The 20,174-nt window shown below is 39.0% G+C and overlaps 1 protein-coding gene across 2 annotated transcripts in view; it reads left to right on the top strand.

The window, feature by feature from the left end:
* The window catches only part of LOC120788678 (1-phosphatidylinositol 4,5-bisphosphate phosphodiesterase beta-1), a 110,479-nt gene that overhangs the window by 34,314 nt on the left and 55,991 nt on the right, over positions 1 to 20,174 (top strand). For both annotated transcript variants that reach the window (XR_005707281.1, XM_040124644.1), the window contains exon 3: positions 130 to 198. Coding sequence is in view for 1 of the 2 variants with exons in the window: in XM_040124644.1 (XP_039980578.1) it covers positions 130 to 198 (69 nt within the window). In the remaining variant the exon portion in view is untranslated. The remainder of the gene's footprint in view (positions 1 to 129; positions 199 to 20,174) is intronic.

Below are 20,174 nucleotides of genomic sequence, written 5' to 3'. Positions count from 1 at the left end.
ATTTTGAAATAGAAAGGGTCACTCCCTTGGCCACTGATTGTCTTTGTGTCCTACAATGTCTTTGAAGCGTTTGAATTTACACTCGATTGATATTAATACTGATTTACCTGTGCATCCTCTTGTTTACAGGATACGGACCTACTGGATATAGCATACATAAAAGATGCCAGAAATGGAAAGTGTACTAAAACGCCAAAGGTAAGCCTACAATTCACTAATTTGAGCTGGTAGCCCAGCCCATGTACTTGGATATGAATGTGAAAACATATTTATTTAGATGCTGATTTCTTGTCGATGCAATAATACGTATTGATTCAAGAACAAAGGTTTCAATATTCTTCTTGTTTTTGTCTTTTGAGGCTCTGGGAAAACAATGACCATTGTTCTGAAAGGATAGAGGGGGGCTTATTTTGGGTGATGATATACTTTGTAAGTGGTCATTTTTGCCAACAAATGAAAGGAATGAGTGGTTGTGAGCCCGACCATGAATCAAACAAAGTCTGCATCCATCTAGTCAAGAACTCTGTTATTGAGGGGATGCAAATTGGTTCAGTTGGTTGTAATTACATGATATTTAACCATAAAGCGTCTGTGGTCATATCCACATGTATTGTTGAATACAGAAATGCAAGGCAGTAGTTTTTTGTTTTGGAGGTGTAATTAATGTCTTATATATAACCCTCAGAACCCACATTCAGGTGAATATTGATTGATATGTATTTGTGTGTAGCTGTGTGTTTGTGTGTGTGTGACTCTCTGGGTACTGTTCACAGTCCATCTGTATATATTTAGTATAGTTTTTTTATAGAGAGGTGTGAATACAAAAGTGGGGAAGTGAGGATCAAATGACACAAGTCTAACAATTTTGAATTCTGACCCACACAGTAACAGTACATTGGTGGATTGCCAGGAAAATGCGCTAGTCCAGGGTATCCAAATTGCTTTTTCACAGCTAATTCAAATGTTGTTGATTTCGAGTGATGAGCGCAGAATTTGTACACACATTTTTTTAATCTGGTACACTGTAACAGTCAAGGAATGTGGCACATTCAGGTGCAATTACAAAGGCAAATTCATTTTTTCACAGTTAATTTTCCACTTACAAAGCCATGATTAGAACAATAACCTGTATTCTTAACCTCTATCGCATTATAGATCTCATAATAAGTCAGTTTTTTCTGATGTTGTTACATAGCAGCAGCAGTCTTCATCAGTTTGACTCGGTGCAGCAGGAGAAGCAGGTGGGGGTCTCACACTGCTGCTCTGTCTGGGGAGTGAGTAATGATGGAACGAGTACAATAACACAGAGAGAGGATTCATGCATTTCTAAACAGCTTACAGAGTGATGCTACCCAGGGAGGAGATATGACCATGTGACAGGTAAGATGGTCGAAGCATTGGAAATCCATTACTGGGAGATGGAGCGGTGATGCACCCTGGGCATTGTAATGGGAACACCACTGAGACAGAGTGTCTGAGGAAGGGAGGAAAGGGGGGTGGGTTGCAGAGACGATGGGGAGGAGAGGAAACAAAGCAGAGAGAGGAGAAGGAGAAGGCAATGAGAGTTTTTTACAGAAGGACTGCAGATGGCGAGAGAAATGATGAGAGGAATGGAAGAAGGACACAGAGATAATGTGAGGTCAAAAAAAAGATGTCAGGCAAGAAGCACAGATAATACCAAACAGCAGTTGCTGGAAGTGGACAACACTTTTCATGGCTTTCTTCTCAAGTATTTTTCTTTCACACTTGTCAAGGATATTCTGAAAATGGTGAATGTTTTACAAAGATCACTGCACTGTTAACCTCAGCTTGAAAGAAATGCACAAAAGCTGAAAGAATTTTTTTGGTACTGGTTATGCAGAATTGTTGAAAACGTGTAATACTGCTTTAGACAAGTAACTTACACAGCTATTATGGTGTGTATCATTCAGTATACTGTATGTGCTCAAAAATAAACCATATTGACTTTAATGGCAAAGTAGCAATTAAAGCAGATTTGAATCAAATGCTGCCTTCCAATGAAAATCAATGAAACTGATCAATATTAGTGTTGTATCAGTTTACTATATTCAGGGTTGCATTTAAGTACATGAGAGGTAAAATAAGGAGAAAGCGGATCCAGAGAGGAATTCCTTTCTTCTACCAACATTCCAACTTTAAACTTATAATCTACAAGTCATACCATTTATAAAATTCCTATTTTTCCTATGTTGTTGTTGCATCTGTTGGTTTTATATTTACATGCTTTCTAGAGTTTAAAGCTTGTACTGCTCCTTCTGCTCTCACTCAAGGGACCACTTCGCAGCCTTCATTCATGCAAATTGCGGGAAGCCAACATACTTACCAAGACGGGATGAAATGTTGTACTCATGATGACATGTCGGTAAAAAGCTTCAGAAGTGCTTTCATTGTGACGCTCAAGAGTCCTGCGTCTCAGCCGAATATTGTCAGACTCAGATACAATCGTTGTCAACAGACTGGTTTGAAATGGGCTCCAGATGGAAAGGCTGGTTTTGCTTGGCCCTTTTGAGCTCTTGTTTCTACTACAGCTCAAGTTACTTCATATTGTCTTTGAGCAGCATTGGAATTTCTGTCTGAACATCATTAAGATTTGGAGCACGCTGCTGTGCCCATCAGCTCGCAGCATGTGGGTGGCTTGTCCGACCTTTGATGAACTTATGCCACCATGCCCACAAGCTCCAGCTACTCAGTTATGATTCATATATTTTCCCTGTGAAGAGACACACACACACACACACACACACACACACACACACACACACACACACACACACACACACACACACACACAAAACACAAATATATTTGATTGAGAGAAATGCTCACTCTCATTTATACACAACACACAGGAACACAAACACACTAGAATAATTAAGCACGACAAAAGCAGTGTCCTTTGTTCTACACTGCTCAGGCTGCTGATGCTAATTAGCATGTGTCTACCCCATCATCATACAGGCTGATTAGATTGACCACTTGTCAAAATGACAAGAGGCAACCTTTGTTTGACTGGTGGCTCCAGAAATAAATCACACAACCTTAGGTCTGCACGGCACTAATAATCGTCCACTTCATATACCCACAGATAGCCGGAAGATTTGCCATATTCAATGCAGAGAACAGGGGATGAAAAGCTAACAAAAGCATGTGCTATTGCTTCTAAATCTGTATTGTTAATTTTGAATGTTTTTGTGGATGTCACAGTGTATTCAAACTGTGGTGACAAGGACGTGAGTCTCTTTTTCATTTTGAACAGTGGCACCTGCAAAATGAGGCGGATGAACATGGATTTGTTTTTTCTTAATACTTTGTGCAAAGTATTTAGTATTATTTAGTAGCATTTTTATCCATCTGAAACTTTTAGATTGAAAGATTACAAATACTGTATGTATAAATACTGTGATTAATTTACAGGGTCTCACTTAAAATACAACTGATTTATGCAGATTATATTCTGACAATATTATCACCTTAGTACTTAACTTCTAACTTGTAATAGAAAAGTCTGAAACAAAGAAAAATATTAGAGCCCATTTTTAGTTAGATAAAACCTTCACTCTGGACACTAACATGATGCCAAACTGTTTCAAGTTCCATATCCAAAATTTCTTCACTGGAGGCAGAAAAAAGATAAAACAAAAAAGGAAGAAAAAACAAAACATTATATACCTGCAAAATTTATTTTATTCATTTGTGGCAGCAAGAATATTCTATACATTTGGGTAGAAATGGGAATTGTAGAACAAGCTAAGCAGAAAACTGAGCCTAGACTGACATCAGTTCATGTTCTTTTAAATAAGTTTATTGTTTAACATGTGTTAAAGCCCCTTCTTCCTGTAGCAGGCCTCACTGTTCCAACCCTTCCATTCATATTGTCTCTATTAAATCAGCAGATTAGCTTGTTCCTGCACAGCATGTTCCCTCTCCTCAGCACCAACCAAACAGCTAAAACCAATCACATCTGCCATCTCTGGTGAACACTTTACTGTCCAACTAACTTCTACATAATTGTCCAGATAACTTCTACCTTCCTGTGTACATCATTCTGCCTCCTCACACACTGTGAGATGCATATTGTAAGACTCTCTCTGTCCATCTTTCTAGAAGTTTTTTTTCCGTCTGAATTGTTCTTTCTTAGAAGAACTGGCAAGAGGAAAATGTAATCAGCATCTCACCATGCTGTTTACAGTAGGTGTTTGACAGAAAATGACATGCTTTCTCTCTGTCTCTTCGACAACCAAACAGAAATCTGGGTATGAAATGTCCTGCCCGTTTTTCAGTGTCTGTGTAGTTCAGGCTGTGATATAAATCTTGAAAATGTAAAACCTTAATGAATTAGTGTTCTATACAGCAGACTTCATTTTCAGATGTTTTCATTTTTTTATAATGGAACTAAGACAACAAGCAGAGCCACTGATTACACTGTGGGAGTGCAGAATGTGCAGACTGACTGTAGTCTGATAAACTCCGATATCCTTATTACCCAAGCCCATGTCAGCCATGTGCTGGTGAATATTTTGTCATGTGTTTGTTAAAACAAGACACAAGGAATACATAGCTTATCCATCCGTTGATGCATGCATGATCAGACTGAGGTACTGCTTACTGGCTGAGTGTAGCAGATGGCTGTATAGACTCTCACATGGTCACACACAAGCAGAGAAGTTCTCAAATTTTTTTGGCTGTAGTATTGTGAATTTCACACATACACAGGTATGCCTGATTGTAGAGGCTTTCACAAAAGGGTTAATCACAGTCAACTGAGAGGGGAACACACTGATTTCTGGAGTTTTGTCAAAGAGGATAGTTTATAAAGGTGGATCGTCTGGACAGATGCAGCCACTGTTATCGGCTGAGACACATGGTAATCACTCACAACTTCAAAACAACGCTGGAAATCAACCCCAACTGTGCAGCTAGAGTATGTAGTTAAAATATCAAATAAAGAATGTGAGTGATTTTGAAAGAGGGACAATCCTTTTTTCTCTTATAGTTTTCGTTGTTGTTTGAATAGTGATTTAAAATGTAATAAATTTGCTAAAGTTGGCACTAGAATCAAAGCTACAGTGTTCACTTCCTCCGGAGGTATTGGTTGCTTTGGACTTTTATTGTAAGGTGAGAGGGAGCAGCCACCAGCACTGTTACAATCTAAGCTCACAGCAGAGAGGACTGATGCTAAATACAGAGCAGCTTGTGTGTCCCCAGCAGTGTAACAGGATCTGGGAGAGGCCAGCAGGCCATTATCACCACCGCTCTGTCTGGCCAACAAAGTCAGCTAAAGCTCTATCTCCCACAGCAGTAAGTGCTTAGCAGGTCCAGTGAATACACAGAGAGCTACTGTAGGGTGTAGATCCGCCCTCTGTAATACATTTATTCTGTACATATTCCAATCAGCTGTGTTATCAGCTTGTTTAAGGCTGTGAACACACAGTTTATGTAACAGTAAACATTAAAACAGAGCATACAGTATCAGTGTCCTGGCATTTATTTCTGGCACTATGGAACAGTGCCTTACCAAATTCCTCTTTCCTTTTTCTTTACCAAAAACGGCCCCAGCTCCTGAGTTGACTGCACTTTGAAAACATTTTTTTGATGCGACATCACTAATAACATGACACTTTTTGGAAGGCAAGGCAGTAGTTCAGTTAAAACCTTAACAAATATGAGAAGAAATTAATATTAACAGGATATTTAAATACAATTCTACGAATCAGGAATGCTTTTTGAATCTCCTCTTTACAGCATGTTTTTGGATGCTTAAAGGCTTATGTTGTGACAGTGTTTATTTCCAGCAGCTATGCTGTCTGGTGTGTATGGATGAAGGACGGGGTCACCGTATGTGCTCCCGTTGCAAAAATCACAGCCCTTCAAATCTATCAATGTAAGAGTGGGCAAGGCCTTTGTCTGACCCTGGGCAAAGCTAGCATGTCAAGATGAATAGCTGAGAAAGCCTAGAAATATTAGGTAACATGAGTTTAGTGTGCTTGTGCTTATTGTGTGCTGTACTGTACACTGTATACTGTCAACATACTGTAATGAATGAGTCAGTCAAGATATATGACCTCTGCTGATATGTGAAACGTTTCACAGCTGTCTACAGATGCTGTCATTCAGGGTTTTCATTACAGTGGCAGGGGAGACCTCCTAAAAGCAATAAAAGTTCAAATTTAAGTTTAAGCTCTCACCAAATATATTCTAATAACAGTTTTGATATGTATTCAGATGCATTTAACTGCCTGTGCTGGTAACGGCATATTGTACATTGTGAATCTCAACATTTATGGCAAGTCCAGTTGAGCCATGTTTCAGCTTATCACTGAGCCAATGATTGTTTTACCTGTGTGTGTGTGTGTGTGTGTGTGTGTGTGTGTGTGTGTGTGTGTGTGTGTGTGTGTGTGTGTCTGTGTGTGTGTGTGTGTGTGTGTTTGTGTGTGCATGATGGTAGGTGTGGAGTAAGATCATATCTGTGCAATGTAGAGGTGTTATTTTTAGTATATCCCAGTGATGTAATGATGTGTGCTTGAGCCTGTGCTGTAGACTCAACAAAGTAATATATGCAACAAACCCTGACAGCCATCGTCTCACCCACATCCCAGGGAGACAAATTTTAATTCAAACCCTGCTCTCACCTGCTGCACAAGTACACAGTCGTCTGCAGTCAAAGAGAAATGATAGTTGATCCCTGCCTACAGGCTGACATGTAGAGATCAATGATAACCTATGAGATTTATTCAGATGAATGTTGGCAGCACATCTTGCGCACATTGATAGTCTGTAGATTAGTGTCACATGGCAGTGTGTGGTGAAATAGTGGACTTGAGACCATTAGTATTTTGCTGTGTGTTAATGCTCAAATCCTTAAGATTGACAAATGTGCAAACGAGCGATGATGGTCTGAGAGATGAACAGCTGAATGTAAAAGGCAACTTCAGGAGTACAATCAATGATAATGACACTCTCTAAAGGCCTTTGTTAGAAAGGCTGAGACAGACAGAGAGGTAGAGAGTGTGTGTGTGTTCGACAGGCAGATTGAGAAATAGAGATATTGAGGGCATACTGTCTCTGGCTTTGGTGCAGAGCTGAAACTTACTATATGATTCCGGGATTCATTTAGATTAACTGATTAATAAGTTGACAGAAAAAAGTCAGAAAATGTTTTAAGATCGATCAATCATTAAGGAAAAATGCCAAGTTCTTTGCTTTTTTCTTTTCGGTTTTTAATTTTTGGTTGAACAAAACAAATAATCACCTTGAGCTTTAGGAAATTCTGCTTTTCTCCATTTTCTAACCAATAATCACTTAATTGAGAAGCATATTCAATAATAAATGTAATCATTAGTTGTACCCCTTAACCAACAGTCAAAGCGCGCCCTAAAACCCAAAGGTATCCCCTTTGCTTTTACAGGAGACTAAGAAAACCAGTAAACATTCACGTTTGAGAATGTTCATGTGGTAGAGTAGAACAGACCCATACTGCAATTCACTGAATGAAAAAAGGGAAAGATTTATAGAATGTCATAAATGTGAATAAATGTAAGTATGGCTCGTTTTTCTTTCCCAGTGCGCTCTGCTTAGAGACATTTTAGGGCACAGAGGCATGAAACTGTTTGTCAGTTGACAGGTCTGGAGAGAGAACTCCCACACACTCCCATTTTAGACATGATTCACACACACATAGACACAACACTCAAGCACACAGGCAGTCTCATGACACTTTGTGTCATGCTGGTCACTGAAATGAACATGCCATCACACTATCCAAGCATGTATCATCCCCTCCCATGCTGGACTGCCCCTCTCTCTCTTCTAAGTCAGTCTGGCGCTCTCAATCAGATAGTCAATTCAGTGCCAATATGTGAAGAAGAGATTGGATACCGTTTCTCCTGACTATCGTTTTCATCAGTGGTATTGGCTGCAGGTCAAATGGCAGCCTGCAGTAAGAAGTGATTAAAGTAAACGGGTATATGGACTCATTGATTTTCATAAAAGAAATTGCAGCCCCATTTGTCATGAATCAAAGGCAAGCAATTGATCAGCGTCCTGCATCGATGTAAGCTCTGGGGGAGCAGCAGCAGTAAAAAATTAGAAAGAAAATAAAAGGTTAGTGTGATAGACCCTTTGGGTATGATTCCTCAGTCAATTACTTAGGTGATCCCTGCACACAGATGTATTCCCTTGGTGCGAAGCAGGCCATCTCACTAACGCTCATGGAGAAATTGAAGGTGAAGCTTACTCTCTCTTTGGCCTACCTCAGAAGCTGCTCCTGTTCCTAGCAAAGATGAGACTGAGCTGCTGGACCAAGATGAATGAGGAAAAGAATGACCGAATAAATTAACAGGTGAACTAGAGACTGTAACGATGAACAGAGCAGGCTGTATCAGCGCTGAGGGAGTTACCCAACTGGGTCCAGAGATGACTATCTTGGTGAAAAGGCCAAAAGGAGCACAATGGTACACCTGTGCAGGTAAAGGTCCCACCTTTAGCAGAATAACAGATGGAATGTCTCAAACAAGACACTCAGGAAAAGAGAAGTCTGTCCTGAATTTGTGTAAATTTTTCCTTTTCTTTCTTTTATTTTAGCTTGGTAGTAAAGAGAACAAAAGAGAGAACAAGGGATATGACTTCTGATGTCTGCTTTATGGATCAGCCACAACAAATAATAATCATTTTTCACACTACGCTTCACAAACAAGTTGTAACATCCAATAATACATGACATTTACAGTCTTGCATTTGTTTGTCAGTTGTCCCTGTTATTGAATTTAGTCAACTCTGTGCACTGTGAATTGTTTCACAGAAATCCAAAGAGAAGACCACTGATTAGATGAAATCACAAAGTCTCATTAAATTACAAAGCATTTCAGACATACAGCACCAGGAGAGGAAGACAACAGCAGTATTAAACAAGAAAACAGTGGCAGAAGTATTAAACAAATTAACTGAAAACAAGATGTGAAATGACTGAAACCCCTTAAACAGGTGAATGTTTCTGTATACTGTACATATAAAGGTTGTATTGATTGAGGTTTGATTTGTATCACTGGAAGATAAAATTATAAGTTATATCATGCTTGAGCAGCCAGCAGCTTGACTGAAGGTCTGAAAGTCCTGAAATACAAAAGTACTGAAAACTATCAACGTGGAAAAAAATGAGTAGCTAGACTGTTGCCTTGTTATGACCCCTTTCTTCGTCACTGTGCTGGTTTCAGTCTATTCCAGTGGAACTTGGCGCTCGTCTCCAAGTCACTTGATGCCCGCAGCAAAATCACATGTGACATTTTGTTAACCCAGCAAAGGTCGTCCCAGTGGAACTGGAGCTGATCAAATAAGACCCAGTCGAGGCGAGAGCTTTCAGACTAGAGAGCGGGGTTGCTGCCAGCAGAAAGTCAGCATTTTAGTGTGTGAAGAAAAATCAGTGTTGACACAGACACCCGTTTGTCTTTGATTTTACTTCTTACAGGCAGGGGAAGGTCAGTCCACACTTACAGTCTTGATAGATAGATGTACCCACACATCCCTGAACTGATTTTAAAATGGATGTTACAAAAAAGGATATCGTTATAATATTTTTTCATTTATTGGTCAAGTTATCATTCCTACTACTACCACCCATTTATCCACTACTTTTAGCTAACTATTTTGACTTCTCTGCTAGCTTTCTAACTCAGTGGCTTTACACGTTTGTTGGTACAGGTGGACAGGTGTGTACTGTACAGTCAGCCTATTGTAACTGGTAACTTACTAGTAATTTTGACACCAGTTTATAAGCCTATTTAGGTTGGTTTTTTTCCCTCCTAAACACTAATACATGGATATATTTTTTTATTCAAATCATAATTTCTGGCAACTGCAGAAGTACCCCCTGGGATACAAGTACATTTGGTTGGGAATCACTGCTGTAAAGTACAGCAGCCATTAATCATAACAGTGACTTGTTTAACCCGCCACTGACAGGTGTCTTACTATAAGTCTACAATCGGTGGCTTTTAGTTTTCCTTCTATCAATTAATATTGGTCTCAATTTAGCTCTTCTTCCATGCAGTACAATCAGTGTGTCGCTGTCATTGTATTGAACCAGTTGCTCTTTTCCACTGAACAAGTAGGTCATTACTTAGCATGCTTCATTGGGTCAATTAACTCTAATCTTGCACCTTATATTATGTAATTCACAGGCAAACTTGATAATCTCAAAAGATTGGTTTGTTTGTTTTTAGTATAGAATGAGATTGTATGTATAGAGTGATATGAGTATCTCAGTAAATCTCTAGATATCAAGGTAATTATCTCAGAAAAATGCCCTTGTCCATTAATACCTGGTGAAAAGACAGTTACCAAACAACTTAATTAATTTACACTGTCTGTACAAACAAACGTGAACACGCACATTCACAGTAATATACACTACACACCTTGCAGGTTAGTGTGAAATGTGAGGGTTATGACCAATCTGATCGGTCTGTTACCATGGAAACCATACGACGAAGGGGACGAATGTAGAGCTAACAAGGGCAGGAAAGGTTCTCTGACACATAGAAACTTTCTGCCGTTTGACAGGAGAGCATAGGAATGATCACATCAACCATTAATTAACTCTCTTCTCATTTGTCTATTTTGGCTGAAAAACATGTGTCTGTCAGTCTAGGGAGTTTGTTTAACTGCAGTAATTGTAACATTTTCTGTGATCTGTTAGCTGTTTCAGTCTTGTGATTCTCAAAGTGATTTAGGGATAAGAGTTGAAAATGTTTTTTCTGCTTGACTGAACTCGTGATTCTCTTTCAGCAAATGTGACACTTAAGGCTTGCTATTCTGTGTTCCTTCAGATATCTTCAAATCCACAGTAAGCTATTTGATGGTCTGAGAGATTTGAAGCACCACTGGCACAGCTTCACAAACAGTTTCATAGTAATTCCATTGAAAGATTTTTGGAGGAAGGAATCTACCTTAAAAAAAAGTTGATGATTTTGAAAGCAAACTTCTGAAATGACTCATAACTTTAATTGAAAGCTATAATCTGCTTTACTTTGCTAATGATCATGAATGCTAATGAAGCAGTACTAATTAAGCAATGCTAATGATCATTGATCATTTCAACTCCAGATATCCCATTTTGGAAACAGACTCTGAAATTGCATAATTAAATAAACTTCAAGACATTACTGCAGGCAGAGGCAAGTTTCTCCTCTTTCCTTACTAATTTTTCTAAAGACTTAATTGGGGTGATCAATAGCTCCTCTAGGTTTCCCACCTTACAGTTATCATCCATCTATTCATATCAGATATGTGGTGAACACATTGTGGAGGATGGATGAGAGAGCAGCTCTTGGGAATACTGTTAATTGCCGCCTCGGTCACACTAGTCAGCTCTTAACACCATTAATCACATACATGTAGGTGAGACTGGTCATACTGCTCATGGGTTTGCTTGTGTGATCATTTCTGTGGCTGTATGTATAAATGTGGATATTAGTTTGTGTGTCTGTGTGTATTTTAAGGACCTGTCCCGTGCAACTTAAAGAGACAGGTGACCTTTCTCACTCCCTGCAATGATCCCTTCCAAGCACACAAGCACGCCAGAGACTTAATTGGTTTTTGATAGTAAATCTCAGGAGAGTTTGTAAAGAAAATGTCTGATTGTTAATGCTGCTGCTGCAGAGACCACAGAGCTCTCTTGAACTATTTCTTGTCCAAAAGACCAGAGCAAATGGAGGTGGAAGACACATTCAATTCTTTCTTCTCCCTCACTTGTTTTTCTCCATTGAATGATGTTGGGATAAACTAAGTTTGGATCTGAGACTTTGGATACTTGGTCTTTTTTCTTCTTGGATGATTTAACTTTCTAGAAATTTCTTTCCCCAGGAAGTTGTATTACATTTGTTGTAGCCATTTGTTCGGCCCCAAAAGTCCCCTGCTTCCATTCTGGACACCACATGGTATTGTAGCTGACAGACTGCAGGTGTTTTTTCACAAGTGTAAGACTTACCATAGATGCTGAGAACACTCCGCACTGTTGAAAAAACATGTCCACTTAAGAAGTATTGTATTCTCGTGTGCAATTTTAAGAACCTATTTTCTTAAAAGCAAGTGAAAATTCTGCTAGTAGGATAAGCCACTTCCATTTCTGTTTACAAACTTCATTTTACCAGGTTTTTACTGTCTTTCACTCCCTTTCAAACATTAGCTTTTGTTAACATTTAGTGGTAAGGCAGGCCAATTCATTAGCCTCAGGAAAACCACACTTTCAGAAATAACTTCAGTAGAGGCCTTAAAAACAGGTGGAATTATTTTATCCTACTGTGTAATGTAATGTACTGCAATTATGGAAACATTTCTCCAAGCAAAGCTACCTAGCTCAAAGCCCCCTTTGTTACATACTGTACTGTAGGAAGCGTTACTATATAAAGCAACTCACAGGCATTTAGCTTGAGTAGGATGTAATGGTCTCTGCCAGTAAATACTGTGATGAACACAGGATCCCTGTGCAGTTGTAATTATGTCCACTTGACATGATTACAGTTTTCATGTAATGTACTCTACTTCAGGGTGCAAAATGGTGTGAAAGAGGATGGATGTCTGATTTGATTTGGCAGAAATGGTTTGGATTGGCATGGTAGGCTGACAATGTTGGAGATAGAAAAGGCAATAAGATTATGTTTGACCTGTCTCTTTTGCAAGCATCTTTTATGACAGTAAACAGTTAATATGTGCCTTTTGATTACAATAATATCCCAGTAAAATAGGTGTACACTTGCTGAGCTGTTACAAATTAGCACGTTCCTTTTACATTACATTGTTAAGGTAATTTGCTCCTACAGTTTGATATGGCTGTTAGTTGTCAAGTTTTTGGAGCGAATAAGAGAATTGACAAACACAATTTTTATCCCAAACCCTTCCAGCTTATTTCAATATTTTTTTCTGTTTCTTTTGCCAAGAAACAAAAGCTGCAGTGACTTTTTGAAAGCTGAGGATTTGACTGTTTCTCTCTTTTTCTTTTTCACACAAAAGAAAATCCAAAACATTCAAAGCACTATTAGCACTGGATTACAAAAAGGTTTCTCTGATTATCAGTTGTTTTGGATTGTCTGTCTCGTTAACGGACGGCAGGCATTTTTGTCTAGACACATCTCCTGGTCTGCCCATTAGAAACCGAGACTGGCTAATTTAGCATAGAGGTGCCATAGGTGTCTGTTGTCTGGCACAGAACAACCGTGGACTGATAATCATCTTTTATAACTGATGGGTCAAAGAATCAAAGACAATCATTAATGGAGGTTAGTTCCGCATGGATTGTTTATTTTTCTCATCATGTGTGTCATTAACATCGTGGCATCTTGAAATGGGCTGTCCCCAGATCACTGTCAGCTCAGTGCATTAGCTCAAATGTCGACCATAGGATTAAATGGCCATTTGAATATTGTTAAATGTCCAAGGGTTTGTTTAAACATTGAGTAATCCTTTGTTGGCAGATCAGTGGAGTACACAGATGCAATACCAAATGGGGCATTATGCGAGGGTGGTAGGTGGCTGGTTGGTTGGTGACTGGCATGGCCAGGCGTAGCAGATGGTCTGTGGATGTCGGGACTGCAGGCCCTCCGTGTCACAGCGAAGCTAATGATGGCAAAAGGCTAAATGATGACTACAGACAGAGGATAAATCACAATTATCACTGCACGATGCTTACCAAGGATCCTCAAATGTTTGTGGAGGGATTTGGAGGCCTAATTAGGGCTGTTTATGCCAGAAATATGTAACTCACTAAAATTTTGCTCTCCAAGTGTGGAACAGTAGTGTGTGAGCTGATTTGACAGGTGCTAAACAACTGTTTTCTCAGACTTCTTTGTGAGGGTCTGAATGACCTAGCATACCGTACCGTCTGTAATACATACCTCCTGACCCCCTTACTATGATAAGAAGTCCTGATGAAATAGTTCTGCTGTGATTTCACAGAAAACTAGTGAACTATGATCTGAGGAACATTCTGTTGAACTCATGATCTGCCATGACACTACAGTGCCATATTGTAACAGTGAATTTGTCCTGTCAGACTTAACTTAATGGCAGGCATGAATGCTTCAAGACTGTAACATTGATTTTGTGAAGCCACATTAAGTTTTAATTCAAGTTTGAACGCTGAGATGCTTTAAAGACCAAGTAAAACAAACAAACAAAACAAAAAAAACATTTTCCAAGTTCTAATCCTGTGTCCTTGTGTTAACTGTTCAGTTATCTCTTGATACATGCCAAATGTCAAAAAAATGAGAATTTTTATATCAAAAACCCTCTTTTTTCTTTTTGTCAAATGTTAAAATATCTTTGAAGTTAGGGACACATATTCTACATATTCAATCAATCATATCCAATCAAATGTGATTTGGGCCATGAGCTAAAACAGCCCATCATTATGAAACTACATTTCATTTCATCAATAGCTCATGGGCTGTAGTAGCTAGATGAGTTATCAGAGGTGTGTATTTGAATTGGACAAAATGTTGTTTATATTTCTAAGAGTGAGGTTGAGTCCTAATTGATTAATTTCTCCCTTGTTCTCATCCTCCTGATCTTACAACAGGGGTGAGGGAGGTGTGGGTGGAGGACAATAGTTTATATTTAATCTAAGCAAGTGGTCGAATATGAAAAGCTTTTTAGCCAATGAGAAGAGCCCATATATAATAAAGACACGTTATATCCTTATCTTCACTTGCCTTTAGCCTTATTGTGTTTATTTTTTTTCCTTCGCTATAGAGCTGCCATTTTCTGTTGTCTAAAGACCATATAATTAACCTGCCTGTAACTAATTCTAAATACTAGAAAATGTAGAAACAGGAAATGCTCACAATGCACGGGTAAACTTGCCTGCAGGACATTGGCTCTACGTTTTGTGTGTCTGCACTATTTAGCCTTATTTTCGCAGCCAGTGCACTTCCTAAGTATTGTAGTGGGTGTATTGTATTATTTCACAACTCCTGTGCGTCATTCATATTACCCTGGCAAATCAGGACGAAGTCATGTCTCTGTGTATGTCTCCATCATCAGAAAGATGAAGCACAGCCCCTTCTCTTCAGATTCACCATTACTTTATTCAGCATGTTGACTACTTCTGATCCTACACAGCCCCCTCACCTCCCTTAGTCCTCCAGGAATGTCCCCCAATAAACCCAATTGGTCCTGTTCAAAATTATTAAAGATGTCTTTGGGGCTGGAATCTGCTTAATGTCCTCTATGCAATGAGGAGCCTAGCATATTGTGTTTTGTCAAGGGGGGGTGTAAGTAAAAGAAGGCAATAATGGAAACAGCTACAGGGGGAGGACATATGCTGCCTTCTTACAGCAACAGCAGTGGCAGAGTATCTACAGCCTGAATGCACTGTGCCAACAGGGACTCATGAATTATTTACTCCTGGACCCCATTGTGGACATGTCCCCTGCAGGGCCTCTCTCCATGGGGCTCCTGGCTCTTGGAGGGCCTGAGCAGGATGCCAAAGGGAGGACTGGAGGCTGGAAATGGCCCTCTTTCCAAACAGCCTGATGTACTGTGAGTCTTTGCAGGCTGCTTTGAGGGCAGGTTGGATTTGAAAGAGGAGCATGAAGTAAAATTGGTCTAGGTTAATCTTAGAAACAGTGGGGAAGACAAAATAGTGCACTTTATGAAATAAGCTTGTCGGCCCAAAATTTATTTTTGATTGTTTGGATTTTTGGGAGATTTTTTTGTGTGTTTGATATACCTGTACATTTGTTATATATTATTTGGCCTGTTAGGAGTCTAGTTACTTTTCTCAGGTTGCTTTGGAAAGTCAAATATCATAATTCTATGTTCATAGTTCTAGCAATGCTTGTAATTGTGTGATTCAGAGTTACAAATCTTTCTCCCTTTGGATAGTATGGAGTATGTGTCTACTTTCTATGTGTTTACAAAAATACTCATAATACTGAAAACTGAATGTTTTAATGATCCCTTCTTGGTTTGTTTTTTTTTTACTCCACAGGGCGGTAAGAGTTCAGGGTCACTTAGAAAATACAGCAGGTGGAAATTCAGTGTCTAGCCCAAGGATGCATCACAAATGTGGATGCTTGTTCCACCAGTCTTGACTGTTTCTGCCCCATGTCTATTTTTGCACCAACTATGTTTATTAGTCTTTGTGTGGGTGCATATGCATCTGTGCCTTCTTAGATGCCAGTGAAAATGGATGTGTCACTTCCATTTATGGGTGTACTGTATGTGCTGATTGTGGTTAGGGCTGTAAGCATTTTCTCTGCATTTCCAGAAATCTGTCCGCACTAAATTAGAGCTTCTGTACGACCAAAAGTTAATTACTGTACTTATGTACCTGCCAGTTTCTGGTGCCCAGGAGCTGTTTTTAGTGCCACCCCTGAAAGACGGCCACTTGATGAAGAGCTTGAACAGAATGGGGTTCGTCAACCTCACAAATTGAGGTGAATGAGTCACAGAGAAATGGGGGGGGTAAACAACCAGAGTACCTGCAGCGCACTGAGATTACTTTTAAGTAACACAAGGAAAAAATAGAAAGCAAAGCTTTGTGTCTTACACTGGTTACTTTGGGTGAAATCAAGTGGGCATTTTATTCTACCTTGTTTTTACCGTATGTATCATTCAAAGTATTTGCTCATATAAATTTTTATTTCTCTTTATTTTTCTGGTAATTGTGTGGTCTCAGCTTAATGCATAACAAGTGTTAAATTAAGCTAGGCTAAATGTTTTTTAGTGGAAAAACAAGTCGAAAGTTCTTAATAAGATGTGGACCAAACTACGTTTTCTCAAGTATGTGAAATCTGGGAACATTTGCCTGTTTATAAAATTTCTCAACTTTTTTCTGGCATTGTATCATTTTATTACACAACACACTTGTCATGCTTTACTAAATACTTCAACCAAGTGAACTAAGTGTTTAATTTGATGCCAGCCCCTCTATTTGACTTTTGTTCTACTGAGTTCCCAGTTTTGTTGGGTGCTTGTTCTAATGAGATGTGCTGAGCTGGTGAGTCACACCGGTTGATTATTTTTCTCCTGCTGAAGTTCATGTGGTGTATCTGAGGTCAGCTTTCTCCTGTCTGTGCCCCTGCCTTCCTGTCTGCCCAATGTGAGCTCAGCCAGCGAGAGGGAGAGTACATGCCAGGTAGACTGCTTCCACCTCATCAAACCTGCCCCTTGCCCCTTCTGTCTCTCCCTCTTTCCTTCGATATGATTCACACCCAGCGTGAATCGTCCTCTTGCCTCTTTTTCTCTGTTTGTTCTCTCTCACTCCTTCTAACTATATCCCCCCCTGGACACAGACCTGCTCTTAAATGCTCAAATGTATAAACAAGTAAAATTTACAACCTCATTTTGGTGCTGCATGCAGAACTGTACCCTTGTAAGACATTGTTATGCAGATTACATTTCCAGTAATTGAGGTGCAAAGGAACTCTGTGACAAAGATGTGGTTAGTCTCCTATGTATAATTATCCTTATGTCCTGCCCTGCAAGCTTTTATGTTCCCTTTTAATCCATGCTGGCAGTCTGCTTCCCAACAGGTCTCTCATTCCCCCTGTTACTGAGGCAGCTGCTGCAAAAGTCTGTTTGTGGCTATTAATGGCAGTAGAATCTTGTATCTTCTGATGGCATGTCCAGGTTTGAGTTATGACTTGGTTTCTGTGAACATGCATGTACAGATTCAAACAGCTGTTGAAGAACCGCTTTTTATAATGAAGTAATTCTGCAGAGAGTTTACAGAATAACTAATATCAACCTGAAGTAAAGTGAGAAGCTTCTACTTTCTCTATGCCTGCCATGTATTGCATCTGTGCTCACTTTGTGGCTTGAAAACTTTAACTTTTGTCTAGTTAAAGGAAAAATCTCTGATCCAATATAAGCAAAACCAAAATAAACACAGGATTTAAACCTGCTATCACTGATTGACAAGTTGTTTGATAAGAACCTATATTTTTTATTATGATCAGTTGAGAATAATAAAAGTACCTATTTTTCATGCGTAAGAAAAAAATGTTTATATAAACAACATTTTTGCTAGAAGTTGGGGTCTAATATGCTTCCCATGTTACCTTGGTGCCAGAGCAGAGCAGATTTCTCAGCGAGTTGTCCAATTTCCTTCCCATTTCTTGAACATTACTCTCTTCAAAGCCCTGCGGTCAAGCGGTGCTGTCAATAGAGATTCTTCTCTTATTTGTGTTTTGGAAAGATTTTGGTCATGTTGTCCATTAAATGAAAAACATTTGTTCAGCATGCTGGAATATTAGAGATTATTTAAAAAATGGAGTGATATTAAAGGATATTACAGCAATTATGCAGCCCTGAAGGTATTTCAATTATGTTATAATAATTAATTACATGTTTTCTCATAGGTGGTTCACACACAAACACAAAAGCACTTACACACACACAGACTTATTCCAGCTCAGGAGATGAGTTATTGAAAAAAAACATGGCAGAGGAAACGTCAAAAGTATTGCAAACTCCTCCGTGGTTGATTCTTTCTGACCGTGTCTGTTGGGTGACAGGTAAATCTGATGATTTAGTTATCGAGAGGGCTATGATTTGTACTCAGATTCTGTCGAGCATTCCTTAAATTTCCAATGAAGAATATGTTTCTCCTCAGTGACACGGCAGCCTTAAATGAGATGTCAAGAGTTTTATATATATATATTTTTTTAATAATTTCTGCCATTTTCTGCCCCAGGTTGCAGGCACAGCTGTCAACAGCTATCAGACACTGGTAGTTTTATTTCACTTAAACACTGTGATAGTGGGCAGGTGACTTTTGTCTTCCTTTCATACTTCCTCAAAATCTGACTTTAGTGTTTTGGGGTCAAGAATATTTGTTCTTAGATTTGTGATTAACTGCAAAGATTTCAGTATCTTTACAGTGGACCTAAATGTGACAAAGAAAAACATTAAATTTATACAGAACATTTATACACAATAGCAAGCTGCAGATTCTACTTTGTCAGAATGGACACTGCTACAGGCATTATAATTCAATTCAATAAACTGTTTTATTTATTGTACTGAGTGGATTTAGGAGTAGTATTATGAAATTATAAAAGTGTCTGGAATGATATACCTCAACTTATGAATTTCTTTCTAATACATTTTTGCCTGAAATGTGGAATCCATCTGCCATGTATGCAGAATGAAAGTTTGAGAGACGTTTGATCAGTAAGAGGAATGACTGTAATAAGTTTGCGCAGTCCATGATTAGATTATTCATGATAAAATCACAAATACAGTGATTCTATAACTGCTTTTCTAAAAAAATACATTTTTCTCTTTTCCCTCAAAGTCTGTGATGCTCAGTTCCATTGTGCGTCTTGAGATGATTAGCAATGGGTGTGAATGTTAGGCCACTTCCCCAAGACATGAAAAAGGGTGCCTGTCAGCACAAGTTATTGCTGAAATGCTGGTATTTTGGAAATGGTGTGATATGTGCTCTCCATCTCCCCTCTGTCCACCCCTCCGTCTCTTGTTTCATGTCTCACTGCTTCAGGGGTTAATGAAATGCCCCTATTGAGGAGCTGGAATGAGGGCTTGTTAAGTCCATATGAGCATTCAACCTCCTCCTACGCATTTTCTCAACCTGTGCCTCGATGCATGAGCGCCAACAACACATCACCACTGGCATATGTATTACAGTGGAGAGATAATGATGAGTTTAAGCTTTGCAATCCTTCCTCTAATCAGGATGTTTTTATTTTAATTCCCTTAACCATTATACCCTTCAATCACACACATGCAATATAAAAAGAAAATATTTATCTTAAGAGGGTTAACATAATCCTCAAAATAATACACTTTAAATCATGTTTTTCCGCTCGACACAGGTTTGTACACGATAATCATCGCCCTTGAACTCACATAGCTGTGTTTACTGATGTTTTATTGATGGACAGTTGCCAATACAGCTGTATTACAGGCAAGAGAGCCAGATGATTTAAAGGAAAATAAGTATAATTTTAAGAAATTAGCATCAGTTTGTCACAGTCAACCAACAGCAAACCCTTACCCCAGATTTTTGAGAAGGTCATTTATGGTTTACTGTTGCAAGGCACACACACACCAAGCCAAACATGTGTACACTTGGTTCCAGACTGTGGTCAGAGATGCATCACCTGACAGCTAACGGATGAAGCACTGACCTTTTACTC

This window comes from Xiphias gladius, chromosome 4 (genome assembly GCF_016859285.1).
Source record: "Xiphias gladius isolate SHS-SW01 ecotype Sanya breed wild chromosome 4, ASM1685928v1, whole genome shotgun sequence".
Classification (NCBI taxonomy): Eukaryota; Metazoa; Chordata; class Actinopteri; order Istiophoriformes; family Xiphiidae; genus Xiphias; species Xiphias gladius.
Note: the sequence above shows the minus strand (reverse complement) of the source record. Positions and strands in the feature narration are given on the sequence as shown.